The sequence below is a fragment of the Etheostoma cragini genome, chromosome 16 (assembly GCF_013103735.1).
Source record: "Etheostoma cragini isolate CJK2018 chromosome 16, CSU_Ecrag_1.0, whole genome shotgun sequence".
Lineage (NCBI taxonomy): Eukaryota > Metazoa > Chordata > Actinopteri > Perciformes > Percidae > Etheostoma > Etheostoma cragini.
The window spans coordinates 13101146-13115178 of record NC_048422.1 but is presented as its reverse complement, the minus strand read 5'-3'; the positions used below and the strand labels follow the sequence as shown (position 1 = coordinate 13115178).

At 38.6% G+C, this 14033-nt stretch overlaps 1 protein-coding gene and 1 long non-coding RNA gene across 2 annotated transcripts in view; both read right to left on the bottom strand.

Moving 5' to 3' along the window:
• The window catches only part of LOC117959312, a 1563-nt gene extending 710 nt beyond the window's left edge, over positions 1-853 (bottom strand). The window contains exons 1-2 of the long non-coding RNA XR_004659915.1: positions 552-853; positions 133-221 (exon numbers count right to left, since the gene is read on the bottom strand). This is a non-coding gene — a long non-coding RNA (uncharacterized LOC117959312). The remainder of the gene's footprint in view (positions 1-132; positions 222-551) is intronic.
• Positions 854-6184: 5331 nt separating this feature from the next.
• Positions 6185-12877, bottom strand: drg1 (developmentally regulated GTP binding protein 1). Its single transcript, XM_034896365.1, has 9 exons — positions 12674-12877; positions 11279-11402; positions 10951-11126; positions 10784-10853; positions 9992-10161; positions 9118-9248; positions 7597-7764; positions 7312-7434; positions 6185-6556 (listed from the first exon to the last, which is right to left on the bottom strand). The coding sequence occupies exons 1-9, from the start codon at positions 12710-12712 to the stop codon at positions 6457-6459; spliced, it is 1101 nt and encodes a 366-aa protein (XP_034752256.1). The 5' UTR covers positions 12713-12877; the 3' UTR covers positions 6185-6456.
• Positions 12878-14033: the final 1156 nt, after the last annotated feature.

The following is a 14033-nucleotide window of genomic DNA, read 5'->3' as shown; positions in this document are numbered from 1 at the left end:
CCCCCCCCCCAAGACCAAAGTCACAATCCTTTAATACCAATGTATTTCATTGATATAACTCATTGTGTATGTGTCGCCCTTCAAAAAGTACAGTTCACTCCTGCATCAAGCACTAGACCTAACGTTACTCACCGGTCGGAGAGAGACTGTGAAACAATCGTCAACACAGCAGGAGAGATCCGTGTTTTCCCGGTGTAGACGTCCAATTAGCCTTGCCATAACTACCAAATAACAAAAAGAAAGCGCAAATTCTGCATCAGCACATTTCTGAAAAGTTAATATGTAAATGACACATGTTCAGACCCTAGCGACCATAAAACGTTATACAAATTAGCGTTTTGTTAGATAAGAATACGTAAACATACATTAACGTTAGCTAGTGTAGCTTAATTGCTAGCTAGTAGCCTACATTGACAGGAAAGCTAACGTTAGCATTGGGCTAATAGGACTTACAACGGTAGATAGTTACATAAATGTAAATCTACGTTGGCTGGACATTTCGTGAAAACAACAAACCCCCCACAAAAAAAAACACGTAACGTTAATCTTACCTGTCTAACAAAAAAACGACAACCATCAGTTTTTATCCCTTTCAACTCCTTCAGCGTTTTCCATCGCTGAAAAGCATTTCCACAATTTATTCCTGTTTGTCCTCTTGCTGCGCCTAAAAAGCCTTTAAGTTGTGGCTGTTTCAGCTCCAGTCTTTATTTTCTTTTTAGCAGGCCGGTGGGTGAAGGTAACTGCGGCAGTGACTAACTTTGCTGAGCTTCCCTTCATTTCGGCGGCAGTCGACGCGCACTGAGCTCTGGCTCGTACAAATAGACAGTTAAGGAACCGTACACCTGTGGTGTGCCCTCAGCGGGCTGTGACGCAACCGACCAATCAAACAGCTCGGCCCGATCATTTTGATTGGTCGGAGCTTTTAGTGGGTTACGACAGCTACAAATGATGTATCTTTTCACTCCTTTTTCAGAGCCCATAAGTTATTTATAGCTGTTGGGTTGTAACGATTTTAAAACAATTTTTATAAATCAAATTTGTAAATTAGAAAATGTTACCAACAGAAATGTGTGCCAATTTTGTCTGCGCCTCTAATTCTGATTGCTGGTCTTTATGATTTTGATTTTATATCCCTCTTAGTCTCACAAAATAATCTTAAATAGGCTTTTTACAAAAGGCATTTCGACTTGTGACAGTAGGAAAAGTACAGGTGTGAATAATAAAATGAAGTGCTGAATTCCATTTAGCTGCTTCGCTTCATGGTCCTGGTACATTGTGCATGCTACTAAATAGAACACAGCCATCCGCATTGTTAAAAATAACATTTAAAGGAACACTCTGACTTAGTGGGACTTTAGCTTATTCACCGTATCCCCTAGAGTTATATAATTCCGTACATACCCGTCTCCGCTCCGTTCATTACACCACCACCAAAGTGAACATAAAAGAAACGTACTTACGTGTGACACTGTTGACAAAACCCAGGCAAACAACATACACACACTTGCAGATGGCATCTTGGAAGTTTGTTTAACCAAGTGGTGTACCATCTCATAGGGGTATGTTTCTACCCCTGGGATGAAGGGGAAGGGGTAAAATGGAGAATTAGGATTTAGCCTAAGTTTCTGCAGTAAAAAGGCTAATTTTATTTGTTTTTAATAAATGCATTTGATAAATTGTATTTGAAACATAAATAAAATAACTGCATTCAAGACAGCAGCTGCAATTGAGGAATTACATCACCTCATCCAGGGTGAGAGCGCAATCCCATAAAATAAAGGCATATAGCCAACAATGACAATCTATCATCATAATTCTCAGTCAAAGAAGGCTTCATTTTTGGGGGAAATATGTTACGTGAGAAATGACAAATTTATGGATGTCTCCAGGATAGAGTGCATTTACTCAGTAGAACATGACAAGACAAGGTTCTCGGTGTACTTTATTGCTGTGACGTTCATTCTGACAGTGATTCAAACTCAAAAGTCATACAATAATATTTTACAGGGTACATTATCATGTAATGCCTGCAGCACATGAAATGTTAGTGAAGACTGTGTTCATTAAAACAAGAGTCTTAAAGAAAAGGGCGAGTCCGGTTTAATCATTTCAAATTTATTGGTTAAATGTGATTTGACTCATGGGACAACATAGACTGAAAAATAACTAATGTATTCAATCATCATTTCACAAACATAAACTAACCGTCTAAAACCCATGGGCTTGGATGTCTCATGGTTTGATTTACAGATCAGTGATGTGTCTACAGTCTTGACAGACTGCATTTTTTAATGTGAGACATCCACTGTCTGAAATTATTAGCCATAGTTAAAAGCTGCAGAGCACTTACATTAATTGATCGTTTACACAAATCTGCCATATTGAAAATGACCGTTTCATATATATGAATGCTATAAACCATTTGAGCTCTACTCTCTTTCTCTTTTAAAATCATTTTCCCCCTTCATTCAACAGTAAAAAAAACAATAAAACACACAGGATGTTTAGATGATATTTATTGGTCATAGTCATACATCTGAACCTACAATGTGGGAAAAAAACAACAGGAACCAGAATTATTAAAAATAAATTAGAGCCAAAGCTTTTAAACCATATACCATATTCTTTCCCAAAATGTTTAAGTTTCATTACCCTATTTTAGAGTTAATTTCATCTATATTTCTAGATTCTCAAATTATTCAAGCACATTAATTATTTAAAAATGAAAATCAGAGGGTTTTTTTCACAACAGAAGGTCGGTAGTGCACACAAGGCTCCAAGGTGCTTGGCACAACCATGGACAGAAGACGCACTGCATGGTTAGATCAAGCACAATGGGGTCCAGGGCAAAGACAAAAAAACAACGCATTTCAGAGGGGATCCAGCTTTACGTGAGGCGTCCGAGGAACTTGAAAGCTTTGGTTTAAATGTGAATGGAATTGAGGGAAGAAAATCGGTGAAACAGAATACATCTATCGCCTGCATCAACCAACTCATCAAGTATCAAAACTCGTAAGAAACATTATCATCAAAGTATTTTCTTGCAGTTAAAGAACAATCCAACAGCTCAGTCCAAGATTCTAAAAAGTCCAAAGTGTGAGGGAGGAGATCCGACAGACAGATTGGTTCACACAATGATTGGAAAATAATTACAACACAGATGCAGTAAAGTACATCTGCAGAATAAAAAAAAAGTCATGGGTCACACTCACTGCGGAAAAAAAGGGCTACACCCTTCCTGCGCCCTAACTGCGTCAAACCCCACCCTCTCGCCCTTCGTGCACGACTCTACCAGACACGACTGAAAAAAAGTCTAAAAACTTGACTACTGCATGATGCAAACATTAAAAAGACGTTTTGTATCAAAAGATTTACATCGGGCTTGAGGAACAGTGGCTTAATCAAATTAGGTTTCTACCAGTCTGTTGGGTGTTCTTCGACAGATCAATGGAAACAGAGTTTGGGTGATTCGTCAAGTCCAGTTTCTGAAATTGAACATGTAACTGACTAAAAAGAAGTCTTGGTGGCTGGAGATACCAATATACTCAATAATGATTGCTATATTGCCGTTGTCCATCTAAGGACATTTGCTGTCTTCTTAGAGTAAAGACAAAACCCCTTCTGGCAATTTCATTCTAACTATGTTAACGGTCACCAAGTGCAATGTCAAGAGTCATGATACTATAAGGCAAAGACAGCTGTTTCTCCAAAAGGTTTGACAATCTTGTTACTTTCTCTTTAGTGTCTCTTTCAGCTCCCATGGGACAGCTAACTAAAATGAAAAAGCATGGTACAATAATCAACTTAGACCACTGGCAACTGAACCACTTTGTGTAATGAAATTACACCACAATGCATATTGATGCACTAAAGAGAAACCCTGCATTTGTAGTTGACCAAATCGCCCAAAAAATGGGAGTTCTTTGGGTGAAAATGGTGGGCGGTGGCGGTCAAACAGACCTCTGTTTTTCAGAACAATGAATGAATGTTTCAAAGGGATGCAGTGTGGCTGATGGGATGGCGTGATGGTTTTTATGCAAAGATGATTGTGATACACATTTATGCGTCCTTACCGTTTTAGGCAATTTTTCTTTCATCAAAAAGGTACATGGATCACCACAATCACTGTCTTTGAAGAGTTGGTCTTGAAACTCATGCATCTCAGAAAGAAGGTTCAAATGTTCCTAATTGGTTATCATTAAAAGTATCTGATTTAAAGCAATACATCAAATTGTTTTCAGACTGAAGGTCACAACTCAACAAACTACCAATATAACATTACAAATTTGCAACTTAGTCATAACTTACTCTGTATTTAACTGACAACCTCCAGTTGGCGTCTTTGGAAACTTGCCTCTATACGTCTGGTCTTTCCATGAAACCTACCTTTCCATCCTCAGGTCCCGGAGTCGCTGTTAGGTGTAGCCGGCTGAGGGCTGATGAAGGAGATTGGGAGCTCTGAGCTGTGTCTACCAGTTTGCTCAACTGGAGACAGACTGTCCTGACTGCGTCCTCAGCACCCTTCAAGTCCCCATCTCCTGCCCCTCCTTCCAGCTAGGAGGGGTTGGTGATGTTCTCTTGGGATAGGTGCACTGGCAAGGAGGACTTGATCAGGCTGGGATTGGATGTTGGTTGGGGAGTTTGGGGGGGCCCACCGGTTCCGCATTTCATAAATATTAATACAGAGACCTCCCTCTACAAATGGGTAGATTCTTTAATTTTGTTAGAGGGGGAAGTGCTTTATTCACTTAATGGCTTTTATTAGTGCCCGGTCTTCAACTCTTTCATTAGCTAAAGTGCTGCTATAATTTACAGGGTAAACGGGGGTGGGGAAGAGGTGGTGTCTGAGGAGAGTTGATCCTGCTGCTGCAGGACAGGCATGCAAAACCCTCAACCACTGCAGCTTTTTCTACAAAAGTGGCTATTCTCTCAGTAAGAACTGTAGTCTATAACATAAAATCCACACAATCACATCCTCATTGACCATTATAGCGTTGTTGCACATCTAAATCCTTGTTAAACACCCAAGACTAACATTATTTAGACACCGTAACCTGGAATGAACGGATAACATTAATAGCCCTTTTGGCGATTCCATGGCTTCTTATATATGAGCGGGAAAATACTATATTGTGGTCAAAGCAGTTTTTCTTCTCGACTGGACTGCAGAGTATTTATTCAATAGGGATCAAATATTGCACATTGTATTCTGATGGTAAATGAAGATATACAAAATTGTTAAAGGACATTGGATATTTTGCATGTCTTAAAATGCCAACATTTTCCTGTTTGATACATTTTGTGTAATATCAGATGACATGTAAGGGTCAGTTTATTTAAACAAAACAAGCTGGAAATTATAAAAGCCAGTACATCTTTTCAGCATATTAAAAGCTTTGAAACACTCTTATAGCTTTGGGAAAACTAAGCTTAATTGTACGGCTATTAAGTGTAATCTTTATTCTCCAAATTTCCATCCGACAACAGCATATTAGTCTATATACTTTCGTATGCTCTGGCGTCATCCACTGAATCACTGGAAAGTATTAAGTGCTTAGGCATAAAATGGCCGCAATTCATGCAGGTTGCAACATATCGACAACAGATAATGCAAGCTTCCCAAAGTGCTCCCAGCTCTGATGAAATGCTCTATATTTTGCTCTGCAGAGTCTTATTAGTTGTGAACAGCTGTCGTATGATGTCCCCAGACTGTGTCTGAGTGAATGAACTGATTAACCTGAGTGGCTGTCCCTACCAGAAAGAGGGGGTGGACCACCAGCCTGAATTACAGCCTTCCTCATCAATGTCACATAAATCACTTAGCTGGACATGGATCCCAATGACTTCTTTTCTCTGAGCCAGACCGAAATGGTCATGGTTTTGCTGCTGCTCAGTTCTGGTGTGTTTCTGAAGGAGACCATGTTAGTGTGATAAAGCACAGGTTAAAATGATGCAACATTTCTGTCATGCTTCTGTGACAGCAACACATTACGGTTTAAATGGAGAGAAAAACTGTGCCTGTCTACACTTGATACATACTGCACGTGTTAACAGTGGACCACCCTGGTAAAGGCTTGATAGACAAAAACCTTGAATAAAGAATGGTGTACTGGACAAGAGTTGTGCAATGGGTTTTAATTTAGAAGGCTGGATACAAAAAAAAAACTTAACTATGGCACAAGAATTAAAACATAAAGAGTCTTTTTAGTAATTTTTTAATTGAACATTTTATTTTAGATCTTACGGCAAGACTTAACAAATATTCAATATGAACTATTCATGGTGTTAAGTACTGTGGGTTCTTTTGAACGTGACATATGTCATTTTATTCTTAAATTACAGCATAAAACTGGAAACCGCAGGACACAGATGCTCTGATGGATGTTTGGTGATTTTATGAGCACTTGTACAGAAAACTTCGTAATACACAAGATATGCAGTGAACTACGACTGCTTTTACTTTTTCACCAGCTGGATAACGTCTTCATCGTTCATCACGTGGTCCTTGCCCACCTTTTGAGGGTTGTGTTTCACAGATGCTCCCCACACAAGTGCACTGGAATAAAAAATATATTTTAATGATTGTACATGAAGGATTCCTTTAAGGCAGTAAACGGGAGGCATGTTTAACGTTAAACCACCTCAAAGAACCACAAAAAAGGATGTAAGTGCTCATCATGGGATAATTAAGTCCTTAATTACAACAGAAAATAATTGACACAGATACTATCATTCCTATTCTTTGCTACAGCAACAATGGTTGTGCACTATAAAGTAACCTACAGGATACAATCCTGACATCCTTTAGTTACAAAGGCTTTCTAATCGTGAGTCACAGTTTGACCCATTAATTCCCTGGAGGATGGGTAATGCTCAGCAGCACTAACATATAAACTGATTGACGATCTTAGCGCTCCCATTTGGAGATGGTGGTGCAACACATGTCAGATCCTAATCCAAACTCTCAAATGAATGCTTATCTGGGGTACCTAGCCATAAAGAGGGTAATGGCTGGGATTAATGCGACCACTTATTCTGGTGTAAGGTAACTATCAATGCCTTTTAGTAAGAGTGTGGAATAAAGCAGATAAACATATTCTTCTAACAAATCTAAATTACAACTGTAATTTAAGTGAATACATTACAATTCTAATGTACTGAATAACCATAATCTTTTTGGATTAAGACATAATGAGAAAAGGATAGGGGAAAGAAACGTCTGTAGGGAGATAGCACACATGATCAAATCTGTGTGCTAAGAGAAAAAAAATTCAATTTAAAAAGTGAAAAATCAAAGCCAAATCTACTTACTACTTAAGTTCTTTGATGAGGTTTTTGTGAATCTTTAAGCAGAAATCCTCGACAGCAGTTCTTCCGTCAGGGAGCACAACAGGAGATGTGTAATCGGGAAGCTGGCCTTTGGGTTTAGTGTAGCTGGAAATAAACACAAAATCTCAGTTAAATCTTCCAGTCTAAACCAACAAAAATAATTATGATTCACAAAAGGTAGATTTCTAGTTCTGCACCATTTCAATCCCCAACTCTCTTTCACTTCCATTCACACCCCCTAGTGGTGATTGTATAAACAACTCTTACATGCGCACAAGCCTTAGGTAGTCCCACATCCTTTCCAGCAGGTCATCGAAGTTCCAGCGGTGGTGGGCCGAGATGGGAACACAGTGGGGCACCTTGTAGATGATGTCGAGCTCCTCGATGGAGATCTGATCGATTTTGTTGAGGACATAAATGCATGGGATGTAGACCCTGTGGACAAGAGACTGTAAGTGGCCAATACTCATCAAAGTGATGCATGACAAGCAACCGTCAATGTAGAACAGGCTGAAGTAAAGTCAAAGCTTTGTGTGTAGAGAAATATGTCAAGTCATGTGTGTGGCAGGGATGCCGTGAAGCTTGCAAAGCCAGTGTACTGACACAATGCTGTTTAGTGTGGAACATTTTTTGACTGTTCATGGTGTTACACAGGCACAGAGCATTTATGCAAAAGAGATCCTGTGAATGCATTATTTCTATAAAACTGCATACATATGGGTTAATGTATGGATATTCATTTATGTGAAATATTGGTTATTTTTTTTATTTTTCAAGAGGTTTATTTTTCTCCCTACAATATTTATGTGCATTATGTTTTCAATTTTTGTTTCGTTTTGTTCCTCCCTGGGAGGGCACAGAGTGTATTTATGCAGTAGATACGCTGTGAATGATTTGTTTCATTACAGATGCAGCGAGGTTATGCTGTTGCCATGTCTGGTGCCTTGCAATAAAATGCAGAAAGACAATGAACATCTCTCCCTTATTCTGTATTCTAGGTACAGACCATCATTCTCCAGATATTCCATCTAATCAGCTAAAAGTTCTTAAAACCCTGCTCTTTTGTGCTAGAAGATGTATTTTATTGAAGTGGGTGTTGGAGGAACCCCCTTACTTTGCCCGGAGGATATGCCGTGTACTAGAGTTTATTCGCTATTCTCCATAGAGAGAAACCGTTTCATAAAGTCTGGGGCTCCATTTACAACTTACGTGGGGTCTGCTTGTCTGCGTACAATAACAGTAGAGCTATAAGGGTTGGCTTGGGGAAAACATCTCTTTACTGTCTAACTGTATTTCTATAGATGTGCATTCCTGATTTGTATTGTATGATGGATTGTTGTACCTTCATTTGAAACGGTCATGACCTGTAAATCAGTCAATGTTCAATAAAAAAATGCAGAAAGACAGTCCTGGGACGACAAGTCCTTGTCCAATATACAACACAGCACGGAGGTAGACCAGCTGCACATGCCCCACCCTACATCAACCATATCCTTGATTTGAATGCATTTCCTGAGTTTTTATATTTAATTACATTGAGGAATGTTAATCCCATAGGCTTTAAGATTAAGAGATGACATTGCTTACTACAATTGCATTACACATATGTATGAAAAAATGGTAAGTGGTCTGCAAATGCATGTGGTTGGAACCCATAAATGGCATTTTTAAAATGTATCTACACTGGTGTAGTGAGAATTGAAATGGGATTTACGATTCCAACAGGCCACACCCACTGGGAATGACTAAGGAGGGCCAATTCTGGCACCTCAGCAGCTAACAGCTTACCGATTTCCCTCCACCACATCAATGAGGTCATCAGCTGTGGAGTCACTGCGCAGAGTGATGTCGGCGTTGTGGATCTTGTACTCTGCCAGGATACTCTTAACAGTATCACCATCCAGCTCAGATTGTGCACACTAAAGAAAGAAGGAATGACAGGCATCAGCACAAGTCAGAGAGATAATGAAAAAAATACTCATATTGTACAATTACATCATGCTTCAAGTTCAGTATAATGAAAATCCATGAGAATTAGATATAGCCAATGGTAATTGTGGCATTTACCAAATACAAAATAAATGTTGATATTTTGCAGGACAGGACAATAAATGGGTAGCAGCAACTGAGTTAAGAGTAATCTTATACATGTCCACCAGAGGGGGCATTGAAAAGTGTTTGTTCCCAAGGTGATACACACCTTATGTAAAAATTATATTTTCCGCAGATAAGTGCAAACCTTTAATTAACTTATTTATACACACAAAGGTTATTAAAAGGCTTTCACATGTTTGTTTAAACTAATGGGTTGCGAGATTGAGAAATTGGCTATTATCAAAATGAACTGACAATCGACGACAGATATTCCTGACAACTAAAATCCTTAATGCCAGAATAATGGCAGTGTTAAGTGACATCCTTTATTTGACCAACAATGTTTAGATTGATGGTTCTCATCATGATAATCTCTCTTTTCCAGCTCTTTATTTTGGTTGAATGGCAAATAGACAACCCGCATTTATAACACTGTCACACACATAACACATTAAAAACCAACTGTACACTCTTATGGCCTTTAGAAGATTCATTTCTGGGACTCGCTTAGAAGTGAAAATATGGACAAGGTTTGTACTTTTGTATTTAAATTCTTGGTGAGACATACTGTAGCTGTGAAGTTGATGCCTCCTTTGTCCTTCCTCTTGAAGCCAATGTTGGGTGGTTGCTTGTTAAGACGAATGCCAAAGCCCTCCAGCTCATGTTCTATTAGCTTCTTATGACCAAGAGGCTTCAACACATCGAGCACTATCAGGATTAGGTTACAAGTTCGAGCCACTAAATCAAAGGGAAGAGACCGAAGCAAACACTTGTTAGAGCAGTATGGATAAAGGCATCACATTGCTTCTGTAGTAGATACAGTTTGCATCTGCAATCATTCAAGAATAATAACACGGGTAAGGTTTACTTTTTCTGGCACTATTTAAGCAAAAAACATCTGAATCAAAAATAAATCTAAATGTGCTGGTCCAGGTGTACATGGTTTGCATTATCGGTAAGCCAATGGTATATTTTGTACTATACTACAAAGCTTTGTCAAAGCTAGTTCGTGCCCCTATAGTAGTAAACAAAGCTTTGAGTGGAAATAAATGTGTTTAAATCATTGCTTCTAAACATCACCTTAAACTCTTTTCTAAGCTTTATTAATATTCTTTGCTGCCATTAGAAGCAAACATACAGTAATGACAAAAGAGTAATTTAATGGAACATCCATGCACAATATTATTGACAGGGAAAGAACTAAAAAGGTATCTGGCATCATCCTTTGTTTTATAATTCTATTTTTTCAAGGAAAAACTCGTCTCAATCTTAGCAGAAAATTTACTTCACTGGGTGAACAGTGTCACAGCTTTTTGTCAATCCAGTTTATTTGTCTCTTTATTTTTAAAGAGGTTGTTACCTGCAATGACCTGTCTGCCTCTGCCCTTGCCATCCTTGGCACCCTCAATGATTCCTGGAAGATCCAAGAGCTTAGAGGGAAGACAAGAAAATAAAATTAGTAACCCACTGGAAACATATCACACGGAAAACTGTAGCAGGAACTGAACAAACAAGAAATGTGAATACCTGAATTTTGGCCCCTTTGTAGCGAATAACTCCGGGTACTGTCGTAAGAGTGGTGAACTCGTAAGCAGCAACCTCAGAGTACACACCTGCAAGGTTACTTAGCAGTGTTGACTTTCCCACTGAGGGAAAACCAACGAAACCAATACGAGCATCACCAGTTTTTGCAACATCAAAACCTAAATGACAAAAACAAAAAAACAGGAACGTGTATCAAGAAAATACACGCTATAATGCTTTAGATGACAGAGAAGGCTTAAAAGGCCCATTTGAAATAAAACCTAGATGAGAGTAGAAAATATACTAAGTAATTAAAAAATGGTGATATTACCTTCTCCTGTTGCACCACCACTGCCTCCTTTTGGTGTGATGAGTTCCCTCCTCAGTTTGGCAAGACGAGCTTTGAGCAGACCCAAGTGGTGAGCTGTGGCCTTGTTCCTCTGCGTCCTGGCCATCTACAGTTTTAACAGTAATACCACCGGCGTGAGGTCCTATTCTTGTTTCATTACAGTTTTGTAGTAACCAACTGTTTACAGTTTGTTATCAGGTTTAAGTGAACATTACACAACTTAAAATTAAACACACACATTTGTGAGTAGTGATACACTTTGGAATACATAGCGCAGAAAAGGGAACTGTAGATTCGATGCCCCTTCACTTAAATTGGAAGAGCGGAGATATTTTAATGGCCATAAACAGGCGAACTGATTATATTTTGAAAAAAAGGCAGTGTTATTATGGCCATATTGTTTAAAGAGAGACTTGAGCAATACGGAACTTATTCTTAAAGTAAGGAGTTGACAGAATAATGACGACTACGAACCATGGGGGTCTGTTTTAATGAGAGGGGGTCCTTTACCTGGCCTCTGTTTCCCCATCTGCTCAATTTCGCCATTTCAAGACAGCACCAAGTTAATTTGAGCTTTAGGTTTATTGCAGCATCCGCTGGGTTAATGCTTCTTTTTGTAAAATATCTGCCGACGTACTTTGAAATATCGTAGCTAAACTATAGACCTAAATACCGTGACTCCGCCTCTAGCTGAATCCTTACGATACGTTCAGGGGTTACTTTTAAACCTCTTCAACATTGAAATGAATTAAAAAAAAACACCCTAAGAAAAAATTATTGTTTTCACATTTTGTTATACGCAACTGTTGGAGTCCAAAACGAAAGTTACATATTGACACGTCGAAAACGTTGGTTACAAAACACCTTTAGTCTTTTATGTAAAGTTAAGTTTAGGATTAAGTTTGTATGTTTCGTGTGCTAACGTAACGGTAAATGTACTATCACAGAGAACTACCATGACTTAGCTAGCTAGATGACTGAGAAGCTTCACAGGTAAACGCAAACTGTAAAGATAAACTGTTGGTCACCAGTCAAGCCAACAGAATCTATAGTCAATACTAACGTTAACCGTAGCTATACCAATGACCTGATGTTATTGTGACATTAAACAACGCCCTCTGACTTCTGATTAATAACACATAAAGAATGGCCACGTGAAGTTACTTTTCAAAACACAATGTAACCTGTCAAGAAAATGTGCGCAAGAATATTTAGTGTAACGAGTGGCCCAGCTGTGGGAGCTAACGTTAGGCTAATAGTTGCTACAGTTAACAGCCAACAGCTAGCTAACGCTAACTTAGCTAGCTAACAGTTAGCGTGTAGCTAAAACGTGACTGATTCATTGAGTTGGCCAGCCGGCTGTCTCACATCACTTACCTCATTTTCAATCTCTGCTATTTTGGCGAGTATACTCATGGTGACGGAGATTTCTGTGTATAACCAATGTTAAGCGAAAGTAATCAAATTTTACATGGACGTTGGCAAAGTTAGACGTTTAGCACGCACACGGGTCCACACCACGCAAGTGCCGCTGTGAGCGGTAGGGCTGCCTCGCGGAAAATCTCGCGGGAACATAGATTGGAGGGCCAAGACAAAATTTCTGCAGAAGGGAATTCAGTCCAGCATAATAGCTTTGGAATACAGTATCTGAAAGATTAAGTGGTGGAGAGTAACCAAGTGTATTTACATAAAAACTCCACTTTATTATATTTTGTGGAACTTATTTTACTTTCTACTCCACTACATTTATTCTACAGATAAAATCACTAGTTAAGTTTTACATATAAACATATGATAATCCTATAGAATAAAATGTTTTGTTAAAGATTAACTTGTGAATCCCAACCGTTTAGAATCGTGTCCCTTTTCCAAAGAGCAGTGCCTACTTGAAGTCCCTCATCAGAGCTTCTCCAAAGAGACATCTCCCATGTAACTTTTGGTTTCATTTAAATAATTCGTTAGTGGGCCAAAAACTTAGTTTCTGCTTTTCAACCCTATTTAACTCACTCCCTTGCAATCTTTTGGAGGGGCCCGCTCCATAGGCTGGGAGCCACTAAACAAAATTAAGTACCTAACTGTATATAACGTTTTTAAAAACTACAGCTGCTATAGTAAAATGCTGTTTACTTATTGATGCATTGGTTATAATCTAATGATGTCATGGTGATATAATAATGTGTCTGTTTTCAAGTATAACACTTATATAGGCTACTTTTAATTAAGTACTGGTGGATTTTTATTTTGTGGTATTTGTACTTTTATATTAGCAAAAAAGTACTTCTCCTACCACTGATGGTCAGCCTCTTAAATTCTGCATTAGATAGAATGCCTGCAAGTTACTAGGGAAAAATGGACCGGAATAAAGCCTACATGACACCTCACTCCATCAGTCATTAGTCAGTGACAAACCCAAGAGAGGTTGTCACACCAAATGAAATTTAAATGAAATTTAAAAGTTATTATTATACAGTTGAATGTCAACATACTTGACATACTAACCTAATTTGTCCTATTCAATACAAATTCTAACACAACAAAAAAAGGATGCAGGCCAGTTACATTTTGTATATTTTTTATTGTTTAATTGTCTAATGTTTAAGTTGCAAACAGTATAATCTCTCATTGGTTTCTATGTTGCTGATGTTTGTGGACTGAACATCTGTCATGTTGTTGACCACCGACTGACTTCTTGGTTAGTGGGTGGGCTGGTTGAACAAGATCAGTGCTGCTGGTTTGA

Coding starts and splice junctions, on each gene's coding strand:
- drg1 (XM_034896365.1), bottom strand. CDS start 12,712: ATGAGTATACTCGCCAAAATAGCAGAGATTGAAAATGAG. Junction 11,127..11,278: donor TGGTGGTGCAACAGGAGAAG/GTAATATCACCA, acceptor TTTGTCATTTAG/GTTTTGATGTTGCAAAAACT. Junction 7,435..7,596: donor TACCTAAGGCTTGTGCGCAT/GTAAGAGTTGTT, acceptor GTTTATTTCCAG/CTACACTAAACCCAAAGGCC.